Source organism: Thrips palmi, unplaced genomic scaffold (genome assembly GCF_012932325.1).
Source record: "Thrips palmi isolate BJ-2018 unplaced genomic scaffold, TpBJ-2018v1 HiC_scaffold_15, whole genome shotgun sequence".
NCBI lineage: Eukaryota > Metazoa > Arthropoda > Insecta > Thysanoptera > Thripidae > Thrips > Thrips palmi.
In genome coordinates, this window is record NW_023144624.1 from 12616216 (window position 1) to 12627650 (window position 11435).

Sequence of the window (11435 nt, forward strand, 5' to 3'; positions counted from 1 at the left end):
CCCAATAGACTGTGTCACAAGCTGGTCAAGTGTGGTTCCCTGACTCAGCATACAAAACAGCACAAGCAATTCAGGATTTCAGCCATGAAGGTCTTCCACTTCTTATTTTTGCTAACTGGAGAGGTTTTTCTTCTGGCATGAAAGGTGTGCATTGTGATAACTCACAGCAATCATTTAAAATATCACTTGGTTTGGTATTATTACCAGTGTCTTAATGGTTTGTTGTTTTCAGATATGTATGACATGATTATGAAATTCGGTGCCTACATTGTCGACGCACTTCATGACTACAAGCAGCCAATTTTCGTTTACATTCCTCCCAACGGCGAGTTGCGAGGAGGTGCATGGGCTGTTGTTGACACAACCATCAACCCCAGGCATCTGGAAATGTTTGCTGACCCTGACAGCAGGTTAGTATTGACATGTGATGCAAAATTGTTTGGCAGAAGGAAAGTGATTCCATTATTTTCTTACTTTCCTTTGTTTACAGAGGAGGTGTCTTGGAAGCTGAGGGAATTGTAGAAATCAAATTTAAGCCCAAAGACCAGAGAGTACTGATGCAGAGATTGGATTCCAAGTACAGCCAATTGATATCAAAGCAAATGGCAACAGCCAACCTACCTCCTGAGGAAAAGACAGAAGTTGACAGACAAATTAAGGAGAGAGAAGCATACCTTTTGCCACTTTACCATCCAGTCGCAGTTCACTTTGCAGACTTACATGATACGCCCGAGAGAATGTTAGAAAAAGGATGTATTAGTGTAAGTAGTGAATTATCTTGTTTTTTTTTTTCTTGTTAAAGACCGGTTACTGAATTGCTTTAATTGCTACAGGAAATTGTTCCCTGGAGGAAGTCTCGTAAGATCTTGTTCTGGAGGCTGAAACGAATCTTGCTAGAAAATCAAATTCTGAAGGAATTGACAAGTGTCAAGTCTGATTTGAGTGATGGTCAAGCCAAGGCCATGCTCAGACGGTGGTTCATGGAAGATCAAGGTGCAACTGAGGTAACCAAAATTATACTATTAGAAATAAAACATTATTTTGTAGTGTAACATAAATTCTAACTTTGTATTTTCTCACTTCTGTGTTTTGCAGGGCTACAAGTGGGAGAACAATGAGGCAATGGCAGGGTGGTTGGAGGGTCAACTCAACTCTTCAAACTCAATTGTTGCTAGAAATATTGGTGCTGTGAAGCAGGATGCTGTTGTTCAAAGCGTCAAAAATTCAGTTGATGTGAGTTTCTTTCAAGTATTAAAATTGAAATATTTTGAATATTACACAGGGATTAAGAACTAATGTGTTTTATTTTGTTTTAATTTTAGAGCTGCCCTGAAGCTGCTGTAGATGCTGTAGTTGAAATGGTTCGAGGTCTGAATGCACAGCAGAGAGCTCAAATTTTGCAAACCTTATCCCAACAAGGCGAGGACCAACAATCATAGTAGTCTTATCATGTAGTAGTATGCTTCGGTATCAGTATGGCTTTATTTTCGCTCTCTGAAATGTAGGGTCTGAAAAAGTGTGAAAATCTTAGGGTTTTTGCCTGTGAGGCCTCATTTTCATTCCAAAGAGAGAATATTCAGATTCAGGAGCGTGGGCATGTGTGTCTCTTTGTTTTCTAGTTGCCATTTCATCCACAGGCTGTGAATCGTGGTAATGCACAAGGTACCTGGATGCTTCAGCAGTTTGCCAAATGCAAGCTCTGTTTTCCCATAGGTATGGGAATACATACTGGCAATAGTAGAAAGTGAATCAAGTACTGAGATAGCACTCTGTGAGGTTTTGTTACCTTTTCTTTCTGACTGAGCAGCTTGCTTTTTAATTTCTCCCTTTTCCTCAAGTCTGTTTTGATTTGTCTTATCATTGTCAGGGTGCTTTCCTGTATTTGCATGGGCATAGCAATCCTATTTTTACCCTGAACACTGTTGTTGTCATTGTTTATCTTGTATTTTGTTATCTTATCTTATACAGTCACACTAAGTTGTAAGGCAGATGAGTGACAATGAATTTGTTAAATGTGATTAACTTATTTTTGGATGCTATTATGTTATCTCCTGATAAGGCAGTAATTGGTTATTGATGATCAACTTAGTTCCAATCTCTGAGATAAGTCTGAATGCATCAGTAAACCATCAAGGTTTAGCTGGCCTAAACCAAGATAGAGTAATGAATCATTACCTCTGGAATTTGTTGCATCCTAAAATTTCGATATTAACTTGTTTTTAGCTTCCTTCACTGAGTGTACATATTGTTAATAGTCTCTGAGTAGGATCAACAACTGTTAAATCTTATCTGACAGCACTGTTGTTAAAATTGCTATTTTAGAATGAGCAACTCATCTTGCAGTTGCTAATTTTTTTTTATTTTTTGTACACGTTTGAAAGTACATGCTTGTCAAAGTTACAAATGAAAGGATGCTCATGTTTAGATACTAGTCAAGAAAATGGTGAAAAAAGTCTTGATTATTAACTAAATGTTAGCTTGAACTGTTCTGCATGCAACAAACAAGTTTTTAAATGATAGTTGTCTGTTCTTTTTTACTAGTTCAACAACTATGTGTCTTGAATTCCCATTGTTACCTGCTGTTCAATGATAAAATGACATTAACAATGTGCTGTATAAACGGACAAAGATCAAAGGTGGCCTTGTTTTAGTCCTCACAAAACACCTCATAATTTATTTTTTAAAAATGTTAAAAATAAAACTTTTAAAACATGTGTTGTTGTTTTTCAATTCTTTGGAGAGATAACTATGCCTTAAGTTGAAATACACTGACGATAATACATTAGGGTGAATGCCAGCTAGAACATTTGGGGAGCTGGTAGATGCATGAAGTCCCAACCAATCTGTGGTGGTACAGAAGTGCAACCAGCGATATGTGGCTACACAAAAACGCAACAAGTGAGTGACATCATGAACAGTGTAGAGCAAGTCATTATCCATCCTGCAGCAGAAACTTGGTTTTGGAAGCTTTATTCCCTTTGGCACTAAAGCATTTTTTGTGTTGAGAAAACAGAATTGAAAGTGAATACGGTATGACAGGCAACCTTGTTGCTCACAGGGAAAGGCACTGGCTCTTGGAAACACATGCAAAGGGACACTTCAATGAAGCCCCTCATAAAGATAACAAAATTTATCTTCCGTATAATCCCATAACGTGGTCACAGGGTAACTAATGATCTGGATCTTTCCTCTCCTATTATTCAAAACAAGCAACATCGGATAAGGAGTTGAAGATAAAATCAAGAGCTATACTGATAAAATCAAAAGAGGACTTTAATGCAAAATTTTAATCATGTGTATAAAAGTACATACTATTAACAAACAGAAGACAAATCTAACACCAAAACAGTATTTCAGGAACAAATTTTTTCCTTTAAACTACTCCTCAGGCATTGGTTGGACATTTTTCTTCCACCCAATTGACATCTGCCCATGGTGGCAATGATGTTTCATATGACCAGTTAGGTCCTTCATAGCGATGGGCATGGAGATACATTATCAAGTCCATGGGCTTAGGGTCCCTGTAATTTAATTTGCATTCAGAACAAGTGGCCTCTTTAGTGAGTTTTTCTTTCTGAAAATAGGGATCTGGCTCTTCATAATTTGTTTGAGTTGAAATTGATTTGCAAGAAGGTTCCTCTGTCTTTGCTGACTGGTCTGAATAAATGCACTCAGATGGGCTTTCCTCAACCTCATCCTCTAATGTTTCATTCAAAGGAACTGACATCATGGCGACACTTTCATTGCCATCAAGGCCAAGCCAATTCTCTGCATTGTGAATGTGCACTAAATCATTTATTAGCTGCTCATCTGATTTCCCAATTCTTCCTCCTTTCCCCTTTTCAGGACCAAAAACAGGATGGTTGTACAGAGGATCTCTAAGGACCGGGAACCCTAAATATTGTAAATGCACTCGTATCTGATGCATCCTTCCTGTATGAGGCATACATCGCAGAACACTGATATTTGTGTTTGGGTTGTATCCTAGCTTTTTGAAGGTTGTCTTGCAGTCTTTCCCCTTTGATGATACTTTACACACACCTATTTTATAACTCACAACTTCTATTGGCTCAGTACATTCAATTTCATCATAGGGAAAGTCTCCTTCAACACGACAAACATATTCCTTATGCACTAAGCGATTGCGAATCTGCTCCTCCAATTCTAATGCCTTTCGAACAGTTCTTCCGAACATTAATACTCCACTAGTCAACCTGTCAAGCCGGTGGATGGTCCGCAGATTCTTTAAATTATATTCTTTAGCAAGAATAAACACTATAGTGTTGTGTCTATACCTCCCACAAGGATGAACAGGAATGGAAGCTGGTTTGTTGATTACCACAACATCCTTGTCAATGTGGACAATTTCAATTGGGCTGGCCACAACAGGTACTTCATGACGGTGAACAATATTAGCAAGCAGGTCATTGTGTTTTAACTGATAATCTATAGACACTTTATCATAATTTACTGTTAGTGACCCAGCCTCAATACAACGCTTGTACTCTTCAGAAGGATGAGCCCGAAATTCTCGAGAGAACACGTCAAGAATAGTATCACCTACCCACCTACCTTTTGTGAAAGTTGTGAAAGTAAAGTAATAAGGATATACCTTACGTAAACCTTCATCAAAGTAATAAGATGTTTCATTAAATCTATCATCTGAATAACCTGGCCTGGGGACCTTCAAGGCATTTGCAGGACTCTTCTGATTCTTAGAGTCGAAAGCTAATGCTTGAAGGTCTTTTGACGCTTTAGAAAATGATACAGTATCTTTATCCAAGATAACACATTTGTCTTGATTCGTACTGTCTAAATCAGGCGAGTCACATTTCTCAGTTTTCACCCGTTTAATTTCAACCTCTTCTGATGAGGCTGCTGCTGCTTTCCTCTTCAGGTCCCTTTTTTCTTTGCGCCTAATTTTCTTGCTGTTGGACAGCTCTTCGACTTTGTTCAAAGGGTCATCTTCTGCATCGGACCAACTTTTTAAAAGCACTATGTTGGAATCTTCGAACGTCTTCAAAGTGCCACATTGAACAGAAACGCACACCATGCTGCTTTCGTTCTGAGATCCATTGGTTATTTCGTAAGCCGCGTCTGTCCCATTTTCAATCTTCACTGACATCTCGCACACAACTACAACAAATAATGATAGGTTATGATGAGTGTAGTTCGGCCTCCAAGCAAAAAGTAATAAGAAAAACATCAATTAAAGATGGAAATGATTTCTCACCATAAGTTTGAGATCAACCGTAGACGAACTTCGAAAGATCAGTCGACAGAACAGGCTGACGAGACTTATCAAAGAGCAGTCGCCAACAGCAGAACAGAGAGTAGATATAAACGCCGACACGCGAAACGTCGTCACGTGTATTTATATTTGGCGCTCCACTCTCCTGCATATAACATTGGGTATTCGCAGGATATTGCTTTGTCAACACTCTGACAAAAACAGTGCGGGCAGGGGAAGGGAGGGGATAAGGGGAGGGGTGGCAGGGTAAGGGGAGGGGTGAGGGGCAGTGGCTGTATCTGCAGCCAGCCAACGAAAGCTTAGGCCTAGGCAGTCGTCAATCGTGTCGTTGAAAATTCTTGATGAGCAAGAGTATTTCACCTGGAGAAAACAAGACGTCGGAGCGATCAGCTGAAACGAGAGCACCATGTCTTCATCGCCATCTGAGGATGAGGACAGCCTCCTCGCGGAGATACGCAACGTGCGGAGCGTTATTCAATTAACAAGGGAGAACATCGACGCGCTGAACGCCAAATTTGCGGATTATCCGAACCCTCCGCAGATGTATGTCAACGAATATGAAGAACTGACGGGTAAACTACACGAACTTGAAATGAAAGAGCAAGAATTGCTGGACAGAAAAAGCCTACGTGAAGAGGAACTTGTGAAACAAGATGGGGCGTTTGAGGATAGGTCTGATCCTGCAGGAGAGGGTCCTTCTGCCCAGAGTCTGCCAATGATTAAAGCATACCTGCCAAATCAACAAAGGACTGTTGTGTCGATAAGGCCTGGCCTAACATTAAGAGAAGCTCTCACTAAAGGTCTGACTCGCAGGAATCTCTCGCCCGAAATGTGCACTGTGTTTACTGTCGCAGATCACGTTCAACTGTCATGGGACACGGAAATTTCATCCATCATGGGGGAAGAAATACGTGTAGAGATCCTTGAAATGTTTCCTGTTACCTCAAGCATATCTCACAATTTCCAACGTAAGACCTTCTTTTCATTAGCATTTTGTGAGTACTGCAGGAGATTGTTGTTCCAAGGGTTCTGCTGTCGAACCTGTGGATACCGATTTCATCAACGGTGTGCTGCTGGCGTCCCAGCTATTTGCCAGTTGTCTCATATGGAAGATAATTACTATCAAATGCTATTAGCTCAGAATACAGAAACACCAGCTGGCATATTGCATATGCCTGCTGGCTATAACAACATTAGTCGAGTTCAACCACCTATAAGAAGAACTAACCGAAGCCTTGGACACGGAGAAAGGTCAAGTTCTGCCCCAAATGTTAGCTACAATTTAGTGCATGTTGGTAATGATGTGCAATCGTTAGAAGATATGGTTAATGCACAGACAGCAGGTTCTGTTGCTGCAGCTGCCAACTCTAATAAACTTTCTCACAGCCAGAGTGCACAAGCATCACCAACAAATGCACTCAGGCCTTGGAGGCCTCGCGCCAGAAGTGCTGATGAAAGTGCCAATAAAAGGATTCATACTCCTCGCGAATCAATAGAGGACTGGGAAATTCCTGCAGATGAGATTCTGATAGGAAATCGTATTGGTTCTGGTTCTTTTGGAACTGTTTACAAGGGCCACTGGCATGGTGCTGTTGCTGTGAAAACTTTGAATGTAAAGGATCCGACACCGGCTCAACTTCAAGCATTCAAGAATGAAGTGGCAGTCCTTCGTAAGACAAGACACGTCAATATATTGCTCTTTATGGGGTGTGTCAGTAAACCCCAGCTGGCTATAGTGACCCAGTGGTGTGAAGGTTCAAGTCTGTATCGTCATGTTCATGTCCTAGAAACTAAGTTTGAATTATTAACATTGATTGAAATCAGCAGGCAAACAGCACAGGGCATGGACTACCTTCATGCAAAGAACATTATCCACAGAGATCTGAAGAGTAATAACATCTTTCTCCATGACTTGACTGTGAAAATAGGTGATTTCGGTCTTGCAACAGTGAAAACAAGATGGTCGGGTGGCCAGCAGTTCCAACAGCCATCAGGGTCTATACTGTGGATGGCACCAGAAGTGATTCGGATGCAGGAAGAAAACCCTTACTCATTTCAATCAGATGTGTACGCTTTTGGTGTAGTGCTATATGAGTTATTTGCATCACAGCTGCCTTACTCAAATATCAACAACAAAGATCAAATTTTGTTCATGGTAGGAAGAGGCTACTTGAGGCCTGATCTTTCAAATTTAATGACCACTACACCCAAGGTCCTCCGGAGGCTAGTGGAAGATTGTTTGAAAGTAGACAGAGAGGACCGACCTCTCTTCCGTCAAATTTTGGCATCACTTGAAGGCCTGATCAGGACATTACCAAAAATTCACAGGTCAACATCAGAGCCATTCCTCAACAGAACGCCTCTTCAATCTGATGATTTTGTTTATCAGTGTGCATCTCCTAGAACACCCATTCATGCTCAGTACGGAGCATTTCCTTTCTATTCAATTGGAGGAGTCATATGACAGGGGCCTACAGTCCAAGTTTGCTGAATAGTCAGTTTTGTGAAGGAGGAAATAATGTCTTTCATCTTGACTCGTAGTCTGCAGTGTGAATATTCTTCAGTGGATTAATTACTTGCTTGTTCCTGTCTCTTTAATGTTGAAATTGAGCTGTGCTGCTCTATTGCCTTTGTGCAAGTGGACCATTGTTTTCAAAGTATACAAACATCATTATTTTGCATTGTCGTTTGTGGTCTTTGCCAAAATGCTTCAATAACAACTATTCTGTCTTGTGTAATATTTTACGAATTTCTTTTTCTCACTTTATTTTCTTGCAGAGGACCATTTGGAAGTAATATTTGGACCTTGTGATACTCTGTAGCTTTCTTTTTATTCAAAGGACATACACTGCACGCTATTATTTTGAAAAAAAAAATTAAATTAATGGGTGGGTTTTAAAGAAAGGAATCCATATTTGCAGTCTATACAAACTTTTAACCATGACTTGTAATTGTATGCAATTATTTCCTATTGAGAGCTGGCATGTTAGGTGTACTACTAGGCTTCTTCCTTGACTTGGATATTGTAGTAGATTGGTTTGTGGAGTTACTACTAGTAGGATTGCAAACAGATGATTCATGTTATTTCTTTTTGAGAGAAGTGCCCAGCCAAACTTATGAATATATGCTCTTTCTCTAATTTTTTAACAGGGGCGTGTCTTTTAAAACAATGGCTGGTGGTGCACTTGGAAAAGGTCTTGCATTTTATCATTTGACTTCCGTTAACTTGCACTTCTTTGTGTTTGTTCGATCGAGGGTTGAGTGTGAGGGAATCCTTTGTTTCCAAATTCGAACAGAAAAGCTAATGAGTCCTTATCATTAGTTGGTACACAAGTTTTATGTCATTGGTTTATCTTTGCATTATGAACAATTTCATTTTCAGGAGCCCAATTTTGTGTCAGAATCAAAGTTCGTATTGCTAAAATTTGTGAAGATGTCTATTTCTTCTTGTCACTTTGTTTCTGTTTATAATTTGTTGTAGATAAGGTGCTCAATCAATACAATGTTTCCTTAGTTTAAAAGACAAGGCTTTTGCGAGCTGTGCTTGCATTCGTTGTCCCGATTGTGATACAATTATTAACTTGTGTTGGTTGATTGTGAATGTGAATTTTATAGAACATATATTTGCCTGTCTTGAATTCTAAAGTTTTTGAGGAAAATTGATATTTTGTTTAATAACTACAGTTTGGTGAACATCATTTGCTGTAGTTAATACAGTGAATGCAATTTCTTTGTTCACTTAGTTCATTTTTGGAGCACTCAGAACCCATCATGACCACAATTTATTCTGTCCCATAATATTAAGGCATGCATGGCTTGCCTTTAAACTGTCATCTTTCCAAGATGACTCTAATATTGAATCTCAATCTGTTTAAAGGATTTACTATAAATTATTCAATTGATCCTGTACATGAGTTGATATTTCTGATAAAGTACCAGCACAGCATTTTAGGTGACTTTTTCAATGTTAAATTTCATTTTTGCATGTAGCAGCAAAGCCCTGAACAAACTTTTTTTTTTTTTTTTATAAAACTGCTTGGGTTTGAAGGGTCATAAGGGTATAAATTGTTGGTAGAGCTGGTGTGAATTCTGCGGACTTTAGGAGATGGAGTACGCACTAGATTCTTCTTGATTCTTCTAATCTATGTCAGCCCTCGATTTCAATTTGTGTTGGGAGAATCCTCAAAAATTCTTGTCCTTTCTTCCTGCTGTCTGGTTTGGCCAGATCAACCAAGATACTGATCGCTTGTAATTTATTCGCGAACAAGGCCTTCTCCCTCTTATTTTTTTTTATTTTATGTGTGATGTATTTGAATGATGGCAAAATACACATGGATTTTAAATGTTACCAGTTAATAATTTTAGAATGTATTGAAAGATCTCACTTTTTTTTTGCCTGTGAAGGTTCTTGTTATGACAAGATTATTGACATGCTTTTAAATCAGTTTATTTCTTGTTAAAAATGTGATGTTCCTTAAGTTTTAATTGTCTGAACTACTGATAAGCCGATTTTCTATGTTAAATAAATCATAAATGTACAAAAATGATAGGAAATGCGCTAAGGGGTGAATAAACATTGTGACTGATGAAGTAGCTTAGATGTACAAATTTAATTATTGCAGTGTCTGCTGTTTTGACCGATCACTGATTAGTGTGTTGGCCAGCTTTCTTGATGGAAATGCAACTCTCTTTGCTGTGCTATCTCTCAATGAGAAAGCCTGTAATTATGTTCAAAGTACAAATAATTAACTTGTGCAGACTCGAGCTGTGAATGTGTGTTGACACAAATAGCAAGGAACTGTTCTGAGAGTTCTTTTGAAAGATGATTTGCAGATTATCTGTCTGTATGACATTCATACTGTAAATATTACTATTAGCAATGTATATTTATTCATTGTATCCGAACGACTTTTTAAAAATAAGTAAAGTAAGTGCTAATTTGCGGCTTCTCTGTGATTGCCAAAATCTTAAAAGAGAAAATAAAATTGAAAATTGGACTGAAAAGTGTGTGATGCAATCATTCTTCCTACGTAAGGTATCTTCTCAAACAAACACAAGAAACACCAGCAATTAGTGAAATACAAATCATTGAATCAACGAAGACCTCTCCCAAGAAATTGTGGCCGAAAAAGAGACGAATCAATCGACTCCCACGCGTGGCCTTGTGTCCCTGACGTGCCAGATGCTCTAGAGTAGACGTCTCTGGGGACGCAAATCTCCTTAGGGTCGAATCGTCACAGAGACCCTAACGACATTCGTGTCTGATGGGTGGCCTACCTGCCAGGCGGTCCGTGTGCGTGCGCCCGCGGGGCAGGCCTCCCATCAGGCACGCGTGTCCAGTCAGTCCCTGACTTCCCCTGCTGACTGTTTGTTTATAGTTCGATTCGCCTTGGCTCCGCGGGTTAGCGTATTGGTGTTGGCGTTTCTGGGAAGGGCGCCGCGACAGCGCCGTGGCGATGAGCCATGACCGGGGCAGAACGGGCAGGGCTGGCGCCAAGGGGTTGCAAGAGGGTTGGCCCGCACTCGGCGCCATGTCGCCGCCGCCGTTGTTCCCGCACCGCGGCCAGGGCGGCGGCAGAAGAAGGAGCGGATGGCTGTGCAAAGCGCTCCGCTGCGTGGCCCTGCACTGCGAGACCAGCGACCCCGTCTGGGAGGCGTACTCGGAGACGCGGTGCGTAGGTGTGTATAGTGCCTCCGCTCGGTCGGCACGCTGTCGTGTTGACGTTGTTGCCGCGTTCGCGCAGGAGCGTGTCGCTGTGCTGCATGTACGTGCCGGTGTTCCGCGCCGCGCAGGCCGCCGCCATCCTGCCCCCGCCGCCGGGGAGGCTCCGCTGGCTGCAGGCCGTGGTGATCGTCGTGGCGGCGTGCGTCTGCAACGGCGCGGCGCAGCAGCTGTTCATCCACCACCTGCAAGACGTGCTAGAGACGGGCTTCCAGCTCAGGCTGCACGCGTACATCGCCGAGAACATGATGGTGGCCATGCAGACCCCCATCATCCTGCTGGTGTCCTGGGCCAACCTGGGCCGCGCTGCGCCCGTCCTCGCCGCCGTCATGGCCCACGCCGGCCCGCTGCGGCCCGCGCCGTCCTTCGTGGTGGTGACGGCCCTGCTCTTCCTGTCGCACGTCGCCTCGCAGGTAGCCAGCTAGCCCCTGGCTAGCCCCCGCTCCCCGGTCGGTGCGGGCA

The 11435-nt window shown here is 41.5% G+C and overlaps 3 protein-coding genes across 8 annotated transcripts in view; 2 read left to right on the forward strand and 1 right to left on the reverse strand.

Moving 5' to 3' along the window:
* The window catches only part of LOC117641556 (acetyl-CoA carboxylase), a 30398-nt gene extending 27684 nt beyond the window's left edge, over positions 1–2714 (forward strand). For all 6 annotated transcript variants that reach the window (XM_034379001.1, XM_034378997.1, XM_034378998.1 and 3 more), the window contains 6 exons: positions 9–144; positions 233–410; positions 491–761; positions 834–1004; positions 1096–1233; positions 1323–2714. In XM_034379001.1, coding sequence (XP_034234892.1) covers positions 9–144; positions 233–410; positions 491–761; positions 834–1004; positions 1096–1233; positions 1323–1439 — 1011 coding nt within the window. In that variant the 3' untranslated portion in view covers positions 1440–2714. The remainder of the gene's footprint in view (positions 1–8; positions 145–232; positions 411–490; positions 762–833; positions 1005–1095; positions 1234–1322) is intronic.
* Positions 2715–3247: 533 nt separating this feature from the next.
* LOC117641562 (RNA pseudouridylate synthase domain-containing protein 2-like) lies at positions 3248–5402 on the reverse strand. The gene is made up of 2 exons (XM_034379015.1): positions 5234–5402; positions 3248–5136 (listed from the first exon to the last, which is right to left on the reverse strand). The coding sequence occupies exon 2, from the start codon at positions 5123–5125 to the stop codon at positions 3386–3388; it is 1740 nt and encodes a 579-aa protein (XP_034234906.1). The 5' UTR covers positions 5126–5136; positions 5234–5402; the 3' UTR covers positions 3248–3385.
* Positions 5403–5519: 117 nt separating this feature from the next.
* Positions 5520–9310, forward strand: LOC117641560 (raf homolog serine/threonine-protein kinase Raf). The gene has a single exon (XM_034379013.1). It carries the CDS (start codon positions 5658–5660, stop codon positions 7713–7715), a length of 2058 nt encoding a protein of 685 aa, XP_034234904.1. The 5' UTR covers positions 5520–5657; the 3' UTR covers positions 7716–9310.
* Positions 9311–11435: the final 2125 nt, after the last annotated feature.